The 17,665-nt window shown below is 30.1% G+C and overlaps 1 protein-coding gene across 1 annotated transcript; it reads left to right on the top strand.

Moving 5' to 3' along the window:
- Positions 1 to 7,157: 7,157 nt before the first annotated feature.
- LOC103487774 (protease Do-like 5, chloroplastic) lies at positions 7,158 to 10,551 on the top strand. The gene is made up of 8 exons (XM_008446234.3): positions 7,158 to 7,594; positions 7,690 to 7,839; positions 7,922 to 7,984; positions 8,090 to 8,179; positions 9,029 to 9,151; positions 9,448 to 9,535; positions 9,837 to 9,911; positions 10,178 to 10,551. Exons 1-8 carry the CDS (start codon positions 7,376 to 7,378, stop codon positions 10,282 to 10,284), a joined length of 915 nt encoding a protein of 304 aa, XP_008444456.2. The 5' UTR covers positions 7,158 to 7,375; the 3' UTR covers positions 10,285 to 10,551.
- The last annotated feature ends 7,114 nt before the right edge of the window (positions 10,552 to 17,665 follow it).

The raw sequence follows: 17,665 nt of genomic DNA, 5'->3' as shown, positions 1-17,665 counted from the left end.
ATAATGGATAGTAGTTTTAAAAATAATAATTAAGTATGTAGCAATTTTTTTAAAAACTTGTAGATATAACAAATTCTATCAATGATAGATTTGCAATATGACCCAGTCGTAAGTTTTAACAAATTTTGCTATATTTGTAATTTTTTAAAATGTTGTTATATATGCTAATATATATTTCAAATCTAATTGTTATATTTGCAACTATCTCAAAAATATATTTATCACTTGAAAGATAATTCTTTTATATCATAGGCCATTAAGTAACGTTTTTAGGAATAATAATTAAGTGTGTAATAATATTTTTTAAAAAAATTATAGCAAATGGCACGATTTAGAAAATAAACTAAAAATATAACACATAAATAAAACATTTGGAAAAATAGCAAATGTTGACCAGTCAACTGGTCATAAATTTTTTTAAAATGGTACGTCTATCCTTCGGTGGTTATTATTGGTAGAAGCTATTACTTATAGCCACTATTGATAATATCAACTGATAATACAAATTTTGAAATTGAAAGCTATAACTGATAGCATTATAAGTTATAACAACTTATAACAACTACCATTTGCGTCTATCGCTAATTGTTGTTATCATTGATAGCTTTTAATGTGAAAAACCCGAAAGGAGCACTCATGATGGTGACAAATAGAAAGTTATAACTGATAGTACCTATTTTAGTGATAACAAATGATAACAAGCAGATATCGATAATAAAAATTGATTGCAGCTATCAACGTGAGAACCTCGATAAGAAGTGGGTGAAATAATCGTTTCTCAAATTGAAAGTTATCACTAATAGCAGCTATTAGTGATAACTTTTAATTTGAAAATTTTAAGTAGAGAAGTGCCCAGAAAAGTGGCTATTAATTTTGTGTACTATATATGCAATCAGTTTTAGTTGTGTTATATATTCAACTTTTTTTTTTTTTTGGCTTAAATGCCATTTATTTATGGAAGTGGTTCTTTTAAAGATTGAAGATATAACAAAATCTACCGATATTAAATTTAATTATTGATAGACTCCTATAAGTAATAGGCTTCATTGTTAATAGATTTCTACTTTCAATAAAGTCCATCGAAACAATAATACTCAAAATATTAGAGAAAACCCCAAAATAAAGGATCAACATTTTTTTTCAAACTATAAATAATATTAAATTGAAAAAGTTTTTTTTTTCTTTTGAAAAAGAAAAAAGAAGTTTGATATCATTAACTGTAATTTTAATATTAAATATTCTTTTTTACTTATTTATTTATTGATATTAGAAAGAGACCACTAAAAAACATTAGACATAATCCTTTTCTTTTTGAACAATAATATATATTTGAGTTAAGGATTCTAACTTCTCACTTCCAACTTCTTTATAGAACATATATACATTAACTAGTAGTTAAATTATATTTAAATTGATACACTCTAGAGATTAAATATGTTCAATTGAATCTTTTGGTGTTTCTTTCATTTTAATTTATTAAAGAAGAAAACATAACAAAGTTCAAATATTTTCTTTAATTACTAAGTTTTATAATAAATATTCCACATATCCAGTCTTTTTAGTTGGTGTTGTTTAAACTTCACAACGTTCCAATTGGTTGCTTTGTTTGAGAGGGACAAACCAAAAAATATTTGTTACATTAGGTAATTAATATAAAAAAATTCGATATACACTACAAAGGACGATTAAAATATCGTTAAAAAGAGTGGAATATAATTGTTTATATACTTTTTTCAATGTTTCCTCTAATTTTAGTCGGTTAAAATCTCCTATCACAATTTACATATAAGTAATCTAATGTGTTGGTTAAAATCAATTTATATAAGTAAGCTAACGTGTCAAATTTTCTCGTTTGTTCTAGTGATAGTTTATATTACAAGGCAACACTTTACCACCCACCTTATATAAAAGATGGAAAAAGAACAAAATTTAAAGAAGTAAATTTGACACCACAAAAAACCATAATCAAATGAAAAGAATAACAAATCTATATTATTAAAAAAAAAATTATAAGGATGAAAATACATAGAAATTCTTTTCCTAAATTAAACAACCCCAAATATTATTAAAGATATAATTTTATCTTATAATTAAACAACCAATACTAATCATAATTAATGAATTTCTTAAATAGGAAAAGAAAGTTTTATTTTATTAATGTATAAAAGAAAGTGTTTGAGATATTTTGAATAAAAAAAAAAAAGAAAAGGTTGGATCTACAATGAAGTTACTTAACCACACACCTATTAGGGTAGCTTTTTCTTGATTTGATTGTTTGATTTTCTTAAATTTAATACATATAATCACATCTTAGTTTTTGTGATTGAACTTAAAAAGAGACACGTGGAACTATTTCCCATTTAATCAAAATCCTTCCTAAATAATTTCTCTCTTTGATGGGACTTAAAGTAATTAATGATAATATCTTATATATTAAAGTCTTTTTTTTTTGGTTTAATAATAATGCATACTTTAAGTTATTGGAAATATAATTTTCATTAAATTGGTCTCCAATGATCTTAGTTTGAAATAGTAAAAACAAGAAAAGCGTCGATAACATGCATTTGATATAAACAGCTAATGCTGCAAGTAAGTAAAAACAATAGAAACACAAATCATTGTTAACCTAATTCGATGATATATCATCTATGTCTAGGGGGTACTTGACTTGAGAATAGAGAATTTATAACTTTAAGTAATTATAAATCATAAATGTAACCTTATGATCTTTGTGGAGTTTACAATATCAATTTTGCACTCAATACTTCCCCTTAATCAAGTAACTCTTCATCCTTGGATTAAGGTTTATTATTTCTTCATCACAATGAAGCTTTTAGTCTTCAGGCTAATATTTTAATCAACGTTCATCATAGGACACAACATATTAGTCCAGACACAATCATTTACTTACTCGTTTCTTCTTTTCGTTCTTGCTAATTCATAGATTTATTCGCTGTAAATCAATTTTTCTTTTATGTGTATATGACGAAAGACGAATAGAAGAAATATATGTTTCGAAGAAGCTATCCTTATTCTACGAACAAAGGGAAATAAAATCTTGACTGACAGACTCATTCCTTAACGATAATATCTTGAAGGTAAGGAATCAAATAAAAGAATATCTTTTATATAAAATATATTCTTTTAATAAACCATTTTCTTAAAAAACCAAAGTTTTTGTTGAAAATCTTTTGAACAAATAATTTAAGGATTTCTGAAGACGGGACCGCCAATCATCCAACGAAACATATTGGTTTAAATTCAATAAAAGTCCGTTAATACAAATTAAGTTAATTAAGAATTTATATGGTTTGTTGATATTAGCATCATTCAACTAATATAAATTTATTCAATTAATTTAAAAGATAATTAAGAGTTTTGATTCCTATTCACCTCTTATTAGAAAATTAGAATTTGTTTAAATAAGATTTGTAGGGTTAGATCATTTTTAAATCCTCTAATGAATGACTAATAATACAAATGGTAATAAAACCAAAAATTAGGAAAATCACAACTCACATGTAAGACCACATTTGTTTATACCTAATTAAGATTGTAGCATCGTAGGGAGTTTACATCATCTATAAATCACAATAAATTTAGAGAGTTTTCGTCTTTTTTTAAAAAAAAAAATCACAACCTTTTCATTTTTCTATTTATAATCATAAATTTGTGGCACAAAAAGACAATTTCGAAAAATTCGAAAAACTCTGTTTTTCTTAGGAAAAAAAATGCGTGAAATGGGTTTTTATCGCTCATTTTTTCACCCTCCCACCCATTTTGGCTACTATTCGTGAGTTTTGGAAGGTAGATTATAAAATATTCTTAATCTTCTCATTTCATAACTCTTATTATCAAACATATAAAATGCAATGTTAAAAATCATAAATTAAATGTATGATGCAAATTACGAGCTCAGTGATATTAGCATGACCTCCATCTTTAATGGTTTAAGATTTAATCTCTCTCACCCTACCACTATTGTACTAAAAAATAAAAATCAAAATAAACTTAACTCAACTTAGTTAAACTGTACGTTTACGTTTACATCCTACTTATTAGTAAACTCTATAACATGCAATGCCAAGTTTCTCACCATTAAGGATCCATGTGTGTCTTTTGCAATATCCATCGTGCAAAGCATTTTGTTAAGCTTAAGCTATGTCTCAATCAATTAGATTATGAAACGTATACTAAGCTTGCATTTTTATGAAATGTATTTAGACCCATATTTGCAAATGAGTGATATGGTGTTAATAAACTTTAATTCGAATAAGAAATTATTGACTAGAAAATAGTTTGCTTTTTAGGAAAAGGTTTTGTGTCGAACCTTTATTTTATTCATTAATATTTATTTATTATTTTGGTGTTGAATCTTTTCTTTTCTTTTCATTTGGTGGGTGGGAAAAGAAATGTAAAAAATTGTGGTGCCACGTAGCCACTTTAATTGCAAAGGAAAAGATTGTGGAGGCCCATAACCACACCTCTCTTCACACCACAAATCAAAAGGTAAATTAATTAAATTCATCACAAACCCCTAATAATTAAGTAACTAAATACACAATATTTTGACACCTTAGCATTTGATCATATTATAATGATTTTTGTAACAATTAGGTCTTAATCATCAAACATTACTACTTACAACTTTCATTTCAGTTATTTGATTTAAATATATAAATGCATAACCTTTGGAATGAAGAAATGCAATTTAGTCAATGATTTTTTTTTTTTTTTTGTCTCCATGACAAATTAATTTAATTCAATAGTTTTGATGTAATTGTTTGTCTTGTGTTGGTTTAGTTATTTAACTTTTTTTTTTCTTTTAATATGGACATTAATTAGGGCATTAAGTTCAATGGATGCATTGTTGCATCAATTATTGTGGCAAAAAGGTGGCTATATGCACCATTGCATTTGTAAATGTTTGTGACATTTGGACCTTTCATGACTTTAGAAAGTCTCTTCAACGTTAGACTTGATAGTCGTAAGGGTTTCATATATGTATGTATTTAATTTTTATAGGTCAATTTTCATAAATGTAACAAAATATCAAATTATTTAAAACCTGTATAATAAAATTTATAAAGTTATTCATTTTCTAAATATTTCAGATTTGTCCTTTCATCTTTTTTCTCTTCTTCGTTCCAATTTCTTTTATTGTTTTTATTCTTTTCTTTTTCTTTTATTCGCTGCGATTTCTTTCATCGTTTTTCTTTTGCTATTCTCTTTTTTATGTCGTTTAATCTTTCCATCGTCTTTCTTCTTTCCCCCTTTTTTTCACTGCGATTTCTTTTCATCGTGTTTCTTCTTTCCTCTTCTTTTTTTACGTGGTTTAAATTTGAGTAACCAAATTTAAATGGTCGTGTACAAAAAATAGCAAAATCTAAAATATCCTATATAAAGAATCTTGAAAAAAATCATTTAAATTGGAGTAGACAAATGTAAACGATCGTGTAAAAAAAATCATCTCGTAGACAAATATCTTGTACCAAAAGAATTAAAAAAAATCGTTTAGCCAAATGTAAATGATTGTGTACCTAAAGATCTTGAAAAAATGAACGATCATGTAAATAAATCTAAACAATTGTCTAAAAAAATAAACGATAATATATCAAATTTTGAAAAAAAAAATCGTTTAGATTCATGTCCAAATCTAAACGATCAAATCTACACGATCGTGTAAACTAAATTTAAAAGTAACTAAACTAAACGATAGAATTGAAAAAATAAATTGTAGCTAAATCTAAACAATTATATACCAAACATATTACGCACGGATTGTTAATAGGACATTTTTGGTATTTTTTACGGTTGGTCTATGAACTTTTTTTCGTTTTCAAAATTATTCTATACGGTGTAAATATTTTATCTTTTATATTTTTTAAAAGACCACCTTTTAAAAATGTCTAACCGATTTAAAAGACTTTTAATTTAGTAAAAAAAAAAATCTTATAAAATATTAAAATGCTTACAAATTAATGGTTGAATTAGATTGTCTTCTAATAAAATGTTGATGTATTATATATGAACAATTTTGTTTTTTGTTTCTAGTCGAGTCTTGACTTTTCAATTTTGTAGCAAGTAGTTACCTTTTCTTTTTTAAAAGAAATGCATAATTAGGCACACCAAACGAGATTTCAGTGATTTAATTCACCATTTACAACACTAAATCTTAACCATGTCTAAAGTTGTAGCTCTAACATGAAATTTAGGATATACCATTGTTCATATATCATTTGTTAAGATCATTTTGACAATATTATGACTTTATATTAATTTGTGCCCCATTATATGAAATCGTGAATCCACCATTGTATATTCTATTTTTCTAAAAATAAATTAGGGTATATTTTATAAGTATATTAACAAAACAATTTATATAATATATCCTCTTCTATTTTGAATAATACATGTGATGATGTATAATTACATTTTTCAATATAGTTTTAGAAATATCGAAAAAAGATAACGGTACATTTAATACACATTTACCCTATTGTCAAATATATATATATATATATATGTACACACACATACTTGAAATCTGAATGTGGAGATAATTGATTTTTAACAAGAAATACGGAAAACAATAATCAAACCCATTCAAGTAAGAAAACATTAATTTGAAATGAATGTTAATAAAAGAAATAATTGAATATTTTTTTTAAAAAAAAAATTATTTGATGAGACTCAATGTAATTAACGGTGTTTCCAAAAATAAAATTATAAAATAATTAATAATGAATTTGAGAACAAGGAGCTTTTAAAAAATAGCAAAAAAAAAAAAAAAACATATGTCACTACATTTTCTAAATTATAAAAATAGCAAATTTAAAAGTGGATAATCCTTTAACAGCCTTTCAATAATCCTATAATATCCTCCGATAACCCTAAAAATAAAAATGTGCTATCGGTTGTTTTTTTCTAATATTTTTTATTATTATTATTATTATTATTATTTTGTCTATCTCATTGCAATTTTCCAAATTAAAAAGATGAGAGAATTTAAAGGTTAAAAATGTGTTCAAATGTCGTTGAAATGTAATGATGAAGTAAGCAGATAAGGTGTATCATTTTGTTGGATGTCCAACCAATTATGATGAATGAATGAGTTCTAGTTGTTTTGATGTATGAAACTTCATAGTTCTTAATGAAAATTTGCTTTTGTTAAATGTAAAAGAAAAAGAAATTTATGTATGTAGTAAAAAGAAAAAGAAATTTATGTATGTAGTAAACTAATTTCCTAAATCTTAAAAATCGACAAACAGACATCTCAACCGCCAAGGAAGATAACGAGATTTTGCTCAGCTAGTTGAAGAAGATAGGTTGAATTCAATTGAAACAAAGTGGAGAAAAAAACACAATCCCTTCCATGGCGTTGGGCTTACTGGGAATTCCCCCTCTTCCGATTCCAGCTCCCCCGAATTCCTCTGAAAATCCCTTACCCTTCACTTCCCGAAGAGCCATTCTGTTTTCCCCCACTGCTTTAATGGCTTCCCTCCTCGCTTTCCCTCTTCCCACTCACGCCGCTCTTCCCCACCTCCAAGACCCCCTTCTACAAGAAGAAGATCGAATCGTTTCCCTTTTCCAGGTCCCTCCTCTCGTTCTCTTACAATCCTTCTATTTCAATTCAAATTGGGTCTTCCCTTTATCTGTTTTCTTCTGTTCTTCTCGATTGCAATTCAGGAAACTTCGCCTTCCGTCGTTTACATTAAGGACCTTGAATTAGCTAAAAACCCTCAAAACCGTTCTGAAGAACCTATGCTTATCGAGGATGATAATGTCAAGGTTAAAGGGACTGGTTCCGGTTTTGTTTGGGATAAATTTGGCCATATCGTAAGCCCCTCTTCTTTGATTCTTGCCAACTCTGATTTTTTACCTAATTTTCGTTTGTTGAAGCATTTCTGCTTTGTCACAGGTTACTAATTACCATGTTGTTTCTGCATTGGCTACTGATAATAGTGGATCACAGCGTTGTAAGGTTTTGTTCGTTAGTTACTGTGTTTTGGATTGTTGTGCATTCTTAGTGGATGATATGCTAGCAGTCTCTAGCGCTATGATTTCTCGGATTTGGGCTCTTCTGTAGGTAAATTTAGTCGATGTTAAAGGAAATGGAATCTATAAAGAGGCAAATATTGTTGGTTTTGATCCAGAGTATGATCTAGCTGTTCTTAAGGTAATATAGCAAGCTCGCTTGTATTTTTCTTTTCGTTTCCTGCTAGTTTTCTTTAAGTTTCTGGTTTGATTCGTTATGTGAAAAGCTATGTGCTGTCGGTTTAGTGAATGGCTTCATTCAGTCTCCACATTCATGAAATCCCTCCTTGAATAGTTGCCCATATTTAAAGTTGATATCGATGTGCTACTTTGTTCAAAAGTCGTGTATAGGACACTCATATCTTCTTTCCCATCTAAAGGTCTCTAAGAAGCATAGTTACGGATAGAGAGACACGAAACAAAAATGGTGACAGGTCATTTTTTAAAAATCTAAGACACATGTTGGAAAAACGCTGATGAATATTTTCTCTAAAATGAGTAAAAAAGGTTCCCCTATTCATTTTAACACTGTTCACAATAAGGTCAAAAAACTACTAATATTTTGCTGATCAAAACTAAGCTACTAATATTTTGCTGATCAAAACTGATTCATGTTGTTGGAAAGCCACCAATGAATTTGTGAAATAGAAACAATGTTTGTGTCATTTTGGAAGTACGTCAATCACAAATAACCTTGCAGAAAATTTAATATGAGGAAGGGACTATATTTTCTTTGGAAAGAAATGATCGTCAAATAGCTCTAGCAGTAACCTAACAACGCAGAAAAAACAGATTATTCCATTTATTCTGTCAACATCCAGCCATTGTTTCGAGGGGAATACCAGATTGAGTGAATCGTGTTTTGATGATATTCATACCATTTTCTGCTCCAAATATAGTTGCAAATACGGCAGACAGGACAAGCTATATAGTCAAACTCTTATATCGGACCATTTATTTGCCGAGTTTGAATTTTCCTTGTATCATTCAGGTGGAACTTGAAGGACATGAACTAAAGCCCATAGTCTTCGGTACCTCTCGAAATCTACGTGTTGGTCAAAGCTGCTATGCCATTGGCAACCCTTTTGGGTATGAGAAGACACTAACAGCAGGGGTAAGAAATCAACAGTTTTACTTCCTCCATTTATTTTAAGGAAACCCACTTTGAATTTTCCATTTCAAATGTAAAACTAAATTCCAAAGTGAAATACTTCTCTTACAATAAACGCATTAGTCTTAGAAGGTATGGTATCTCTCATCTCACACGTGTATGCTTTAAATAAAGCGAATGAAGTAAGCGTTTCTCCAAGTGTCACAATCTATTGGTGTTCACTTCCAAGTAAAACAGAGTCAAATAGCAGATTGACTAAATAATTGAGAACCGTAAATCATTCAGGGTTTGGATAGCAGGTGATCAGCGGGTTGGGTAGAGAAATTCCATCACCAAATGGAAGAGCCATCAGGGGAGCTATTCAGACAGATGCTGCTATTAGTGCCGGTTCGTGTTTCAACTACCTGAAATAAGACTTTTCCATTTCAATCACTATCATCTTTTCGTGCTCTTTCTTCTTCCTCTTGTCAAACTTATTTACTTCCATCATTCACTCCCAAGTGTAAGCCTTATTGTTACTGATTCCACTGATCTTTAATATACTATTGAGCAGTTAATTCCATGTACATTATTTGTACCAGCTTATTTTGATCTTTCCATTCCATCTCAGGTTCATTGCTGCCCAAGTCATCCATTATAATAACTATATCATAACTTACCCACATTTTGATGCATAAACATTTTACAGGAAATTCAGGGGGGCCTTTGGTTGACTCATACGGTCATGTCATTGGAGTCAACACAGCAACTTTCACTCGCAAAGGTGAAGGATCTCAATTTCTTCTTCTGCCATAGTTTATCAGAGGAAGTATGAAATGCTTAATATTTCCGGCTTTTGCTTTAAAAGTGGCTGATCTTTTTGGCGGTGCTTATTAGTTTAATTATCAAAGCTAACTCAACTTTTTATAGCCACTTGAAAGAGAACAGTCTTCAGAGTAGTAAGGAAAGAAAAAACGAACAAATAATTGTATTGTTTGTGTTTATTGAGTTCAATCTTTGTGTTATTTCATGTTTGGTTATACATTGCAGGAACTGGAATGTCTTCTGGTGTCAACTTTGCTATACCAATAGACACAGTTGTACGGACTGTGCCATACCTTATTGTTTATGGAACACCTTACAGCGAGAGATTTTGAACAAAATTTTACTGTCTCAAGGGAACATAGCAAACATTCATGCAGCTCCAACTCCTCTCCCCAAGACCATATACCACATTGTAAATGACATTTTGCTAATGGAAATGAATTTGCTCTCTACAAGTGTAATATCCTTGAGCATTCAACATCTTGGTCTTGATTCTGGATAGTTATTTGCTGTGTGTGTTATTCTTCCTTCTCTTTGTAGGGTAATTGTATTATTGAAGTTAGTATTGATAAAATACAACGGAAAGAGTTTAAATTATTGATGATTTGCTTAATGCTTACTATGTATTTGGTATTTGATTTCTAGAGATGAAAATAAAATTTCAAAAACTATTTTCTTAGGTTTTTGAAATTCGACTTAGAACTTTGAAAACAATTTTAAAATACAGGTTGTTTTTAAAATACAGGTAGCTGGGTATAGAAACAAATATGGAGGCTTTCTAATATAGAAAGTATAGCTTTAAACTATTTACAAATTATAGTAAAATTTTCTACTTTTCTTACCACTCAAATAGATGTTGATAAAAACTAACACGAGTCTATAAGTGATAAAAAATGGAAAATGATAGAAACCTATTACTAATATAGACTAACAGAAGTCTATTATTGATACTATCTGAAAGAGATTAAACGAGCATGACAGAAGAAAGATCGAAATTCTAAGTTAATTGCAATTAATTAACAATAAATCCTAAATCGAAATAAGATTAAAAATAGATTTTTAAAGAAAAACTTACGTTTGAAGCCCCGATAGATGCTTGAACCACCACTAGGGTTTATCTGCTATCCTCCGGACTCAGAATCTGATTGTGGGACCCATTGGATGAAGGAAATCGAGAGAAGAGAAAGAAGATGCAAAATATATGGAAAAGGGTTGGTTTTAATTTTGATTTTAGAAAACCAAATAGGAAATTCAGAAGCCCAACTTTGCTTTAAAAAAATTGCCAAGCTCTTTCCACAAGGCTCTAAAAGCTCAATTTACAAAGAATTCACATGCATGGTTGAATGTGCTTGCAAACATATGGGCCAACAACATATAACCCACTAACCATTAGTAGGCTTAATGTCTTCATAGTGTGCTAGCACCTAGCCCACTATAGTTAGTGGGTTTATCCAACAAAATGTTGGATTTTCCCACTAACTTTGATCAAAAGGTAAAATTGTCATTTGGTCAAAGTCAAACTTTGACTTTTCAAACAAAAAAGTCAAACTTTGACTTTTCAAACAAAAAAGTCACTATTTTGACTTTTTACAATTTTGTCTGTCTTGACTAATTTTGACATTCCGAACATGAATCCGCATTTATTTTCTAAAGATTCAAATCTCATTTGAATATATTGCCGGTCAAAGTTTGACTTTTCAAAGTAAAAAAATCAACATTTTGACTTTTTTTATAACTTTGACTATTTCCATCATTTTTTAGCTTTTGAGTATGAATCCGCATTCATATTTATAATATTTAAATCTCATTTAAACATAAAGCTCTACCTCTAAACTGAAATTTGCCGACTATATCACATATACTTGTCGATTTCTCTCTCCTTGTAGAATTCGAACAATTCAACTCATTCCATCATATTGTTTTAAGTTTATTCTATATGAGCTAGTAGGGAAACCTAATGGACCTATAGATCATGAGCTCCAACGATCTGAGATTAACTGGCTAAACTCTTTTAGATCGAGCTAATCAACGTTTGTTAACTAACGAGTCATTCTACTAAAGTCCCGTAGTTGTACTCCCCTCACTATAGATATATTTGTGTCCATTTGATAGAACCATGATCAGTAAGTTAATCCTTCACAGGTTGTTCGTAAGCTCAGCTAGATTAAAGTACCGTTTTACCCTTGAAACTACATCTTGCTCCTTAAGTCCCACTGATCCACTATTGAACAATTGGTTTAAGGTCCAACCTACAGATCGAGTTCTTCTTGAACTAATGAAAGGGTGGGGCCCCTTGTTCAAGACTTGAATTCAGCCCTTAAGGGAACAACCTATCTACTAACTCTAAAATGGGTAGAAGTGAATTCTATCTTCCACCATATGTTCCCAGCTATCTATCTGATCTTACCTTTGAAATGGGAGGCTTATTGGGCCACCGCTAATGAGTTGTCCTCATCTGTGAACGGTGTTATAACGTAAAAGTGACTATTTGCTGATTCAATCTTATATAAACACTTTACATACGATGCCCACACTTTCATGTCTTAACACGAACGATTTAGGATCATATCGTTTGTACTAACTACAAAGTGGGTCACATCCATAGTTTCTATAAATAAGACGTCCAAACTTTATTTATATACTATAGACTATTTAGGTTATATACTCGAACTTGATCCAAGTTTATGTCTCAACATAAAGTTCGAGTTTACTTAAAAAATAGCATCGGGACGTTAGTTTATTGGATTTAAGCTTATAGTATTCAATTTTTGAATAATGACTTCATTGAATAGAATATGATTACAAACTACGAGGTTGATAGAAATTCCAACACTATCGGTGTGAGAGAATTTGATACAATTTGTTATTAACGGAAGTTGATAGAAATCTATCTATGTTTTTTTCTTTTCTTTTTTTTTTTTTATTTTGAAATAGTATGACATTTTTTCTATCGGTAAATTTCTCAACTAAGTAATTTTAAGCAAACATTGTCAAAACTATTTGGTCAAATTTGAAAACAATCTTTAAATTTTGCTCTTTGTTTTAAAATTACTTCTCAACATTTCAAAAGGCTAAATTATAAAAAATATCCCTAAACTTTCAAAATTATTTAAAATGCCCATAAGCCTTCAAAAAGAGTTAAAAATATTCTTATCATTAGTTTTGGATAGAAATAATTAAAATTTTGTTTCGAAAATACACTAAACTACTAAAAAGTTTCATAAGTACCCTTAAACTTAAAAAAAAAAAAATTAAAAGATACTCTCATTAATCCATTTTTTAAACCAAATTTCTCAGCACTCAAAATAAAAACAAAAAACTTAAGTTAAAACTGTTGTTTAAATTTACATCGATTTGTCAATATAGATTTCTATGGGTTTGATATCGATAGAAGGATGTTCACACGAGATTTTCAGAGAAATTTGATTCGTGGAGTTGAACTTGTGTTGATGTTGTATTTACGTTGATTTGATGCGATGTGATTCGACCTCTAGAATTTGATGCGAAGTTATTCGATCTCTAGAATTTGATCCTCTGATTCTTTTTTGGTTGGATGCTTATTCTTGATTTGAGTAAGCGAGTGGAGCACATGATGTTCTTGAAGTTTGAGTCATGAAAGAAAGCTTGTATCTTCAAAGTAGTTTCAATCTTCGAGAGTGGTCTACTTCAGGAATCGTAGAGTCTTCTAGCTTTTGGGAGAATTCTCTTTAGACCTTCTGGAGTCAAAAATTTCCAACCCCTCAAATGAAGAAAAGGCTTTTATGCACTTGGGCGTAGTTAGTTAATCACATGGGTTTAATCACATGGCTTCAATCATATAGACCAGACCCATGGGTTCAATCACATGAATTTGGATCATATTTAACTTTGGACTAAATTAAGCTTATTTTTTGGTTCAATTGAGTTTTAGAACCAAGTAAATAATATTTAATTGAACCAAAATAATTAATTTGATCCAATTGTCATAATAAAGACATGTGATATCAGAATTATCAAAGTTGTCTCTAAATTTAATTTAGGACGCATGTCAATTTTTGGTTAATCCCAAATACAATTATTTTAGTAAATGACGTAACAATTTATGATTAGTTCCAAAATTTCTTATTTAACAAATACCCTTTCAAGATTTATGCACGTGTATGGTGGGTAAATCTCGAAAAGATAAATTTAAAATCCAAATAAGAGCATTTTTTTTACTCAATTTGACATATTAAATTAATCAAACTATGAATTTAGTACATAAGTTTGATTTAAATTTAAAATAAATATAAATATGGTCAATCCTTAATTTGAGAAAATTTTAAAGTTTTATCCTCGACTTACTTTGATTTGAGGATAAAAATTTAAATTTAATAATTTTTTTATATATATAAAATTTGAAACCATATTTTAATTTGAGACAAAGATGAGATTTCTACCATACCCTAATTAGTACTGAGGATGCATAATAATTTGGAATGATTAATTTTAATTTTCGGATAAAATGACCAAATTTAATTTTGAGATAAATACGAGATCTCAATCTTAGGATAAAGTTAGATTTACGACTCCAATTAAAATTTGAGATAAAAATTGAGATAAATCTAAATTTTAATTTAGGGATAAAATCTAAAATTTGAAATATTTAAATATGCTTAATTATCTCAAAAAGTGAAATTAGAGGTTTTATTTCAAATAAAATAACATAAGATAATTGAATTTTAATTTTATTTAAAAAATTAAAATATTAAAAAATGTTTAAATATCTCAAAAGTGAAATCCGAGATTTTATTTCAAAATAAAATAATATAAGATAATTAAATTTAAGATAATTAAATTTTAATTTTATTTAAAAAAATTAAAATATTAAAAAATGTTTAAATAGTCAAGAGTGAAATCCGAGATTTTATTCCAAAATAAAATAACATAAAATAATTGAATTTTAATTTTATTTAAAAAATTTAAAAATTAAAATATGTTTAAATATCTCAAAAGTGAAATCCGAGATTTTATTCCAAAATAAAATAACATAAAATAATTGAATTTTAATTTTATTTAAAAAATTTAAAAATTAAAATATGTTTAAATATCTCAAAAGTGAAATCCGAGATTTTATTCCAAAATAAAATAACATAAGATAATTCAATTATAATTTTATTTTATTATTTAAAATCATTCCAAATCCTCTTAAGAATTTAAATTGTTAGCCTTATAAGTAGACACATACCTTACCATTCTTTCCTCATCAAGCATAACCTGTACCTATCATTCTTTCCTCATTAAGCATAACAAAGGTCTGAGGGAAAAAAAAAAACTTATCTTCTCCCTCTCTTTCTTTCTTTTTTCTTTTTCTACTTTTTTTTTTTACTTTTAACTTAATTTTTTCTATTTTCAGGTTTAGTAGCTGTTAATTTGTAGCACCAACTTGAAGCTCTACTAAAGGTTAAGACATTTTTTTTACAAGCCTTTAGAGGTCCTATGCAAGTATATATAGGGTTACAGTCTCCTCGACATCCTACTTCTTTGACTGTCAGCTTTTGAGGTTTGTTCATGATTGACGATACAACTCTTCATGACGACCTATTACTTCTTAGGGCTTGTTCATGATAGACGATGCAACTCTATCATGATGTCCTACTGCTTCGTCAACGTCTGGGGTTTATTCATGAGAGACAATGTAACTTTATCATGACGCTCTACTGCTTCGTTGACGTATGGGGTTTGTTCATGATGGATGATGCAACTATATCATGACGTCATGTTGCTTATTCGACTTCTGGGGTTTGTTCATAATAAATAATGCAACTCTATCATAACACCCTACTGTTTCGTCCATGTATAGAGTTTATTCAAGATAGACGATGCAACTCTATCGTGATGCACTGCTTCGTCTACTTTGCTTTCACCTATTCTTTGTTCCAAGACCATGTCATCAGCAGTAACTTGCTTCTAGTGATCTTTTTTGTAGAACGATGGTTTACTTCACAGAACGATTCTTGTTTGAAGTCTGACACCTCGTAATACTTTCTGATAGAAATCAATCAAGAGTAGATGGACCTAGTCTCCTTGTGGAGAAGTCATGGGCTGGCCATTTTGTAGATCATTGGTCATGCCTAGACGACAACTCGATTCTTCCTAGATTATCTATGGAGATACCTTTGTCTGAGGGAAAAAACGCATGGGTCTTACAGTCTTTTATCCATAATGAGGCTCCTAATTCCGACAGAGTTCTCACTCTCGGACAACATTTAATTGAAGGTCAAACACGTTGGGGTGTTGTGACCAAGGTCCTTGGAGAGTTCTGTTTTGCTGACTGCTATTGGGAGTGGCTAGAGCTTGCAGTTGGTCGAAATGTGCGACTTCTTTACAATGCTCGTTTATATAGCGTCATAACAGCTTCTTTGTACACTTATGATCGTAATAATGATGTTGTTTGAGCATTTTATGTAGCTTGGTGTCCTTCAACTAATACTCTTCATATTATGGCGAGCGAGTTATCCATTTCTTTGTGGGACCTATGATCCTTTTGGAGTCTTCCCATTAGGGAGATTTCTACGAGAAAATGATCCCTTCCTTTAAAGAACTAACCTCCTTGAGAGACAAGACGAACTGCCTTCCGACGACTTGTCAATATCTTTTCTAGGCATATTATTCAATAGTTTATACATAGAGGAATAATCGCACGACATCTATAAAGAATGACTCCCAAATGACTATTAGCTATTGGATTTCGTTTTGGTACCTTCGTCTAAAAGCTATGATAAGCCAACCACACGAAAGCAAAAGAAGACGTCATGCTCCAAATCTACTCAAAATCTTGATGGTTCTAAGATCCAAGCTCTAGAATGGTCCTCTAGGGAGAACATGATATTTGCAGAACTTGGAATCAGGGACGATTTTAAGGATGAAACGTATTTAGCTGCCTTCTTATCTTGCTGGTTGTGCCTCTTCGTATTTTCACAGAAAAGATCATTTCTACGCCCTAGAGTATTTAGAACTGCAAACTTAATGGCTACTGACACTATTTATAGTCTTACGGTTCCACTTTCCCATGCATTACGTCCATAGTTGGTTAGTCCATTATTTTGGCACGCATTATCCACTTCCCACAGAAGTTCGAGGTCCTAAATGGTTAACTTATTCGACGAAGGCATGTTTATTTATTTTGATGAATATGGGACGCGAAAACTGATCCATAATGGTGTAAGGATTCAATGTCATGCTAGCCTCTAGAATAGGAATAAACATGAGCGCATGGTTGATATCCATGATTCATTGTTTTTAAAAACTTCTTATTCCGTGAGCATGCATTATTGCTACTTGTCCTTTCGGTGTGGAAATATCTGAATCATAATATCATATAGTCCGTATCAATTTAGGCGATAATTTAGCTTTTACGAGAATCTCCTTAATGATGTAGGGGGTATGCCACCTGCGATCACACTAGATAATATATTATATCCCTGGAGAATATCTATGAGGCACAACACTTTATATGAGTTATACTTTGCTCGCCCGTTCGTTAAAGCCTTGCAAGCATGTGACGCAGCGATTTACAAACTGGTGGGCCACAAGGCACGAGACCTATTTTAAGGATAACATGCACCATTTGGTGAGTAATGTCATTCCTCCCCCTTCACGACCTAAACTACCCAATCGAGGGAGCAACCTGGGTGGTAAAGAAATTTGTTTGATTAAGGCGATGACTCTTACTCTCGAACAGGAGATGAAGGA

Source organism: Cucumis melo, chromosome 12 (genome assembly GCF_025177605.1).
Source record: "Cucumis melo cultivar AY chromosome 12, USDA_Cmelo_AY_1.0, whole genome shotgun sequence".
Classification (NCBI taxonomy): Eukaryota; Viridiplantae; Streptophyta; class Magnoliopsida; order Cucurbitales; family Cucurbitaceae; genus Cucumis; species Cucumis melo.
The sequence above is the reverse complement of the archived record's forward strand: the minus strand, read 5'-3'. Positions and strand labels throughout refer to the sequence as shown.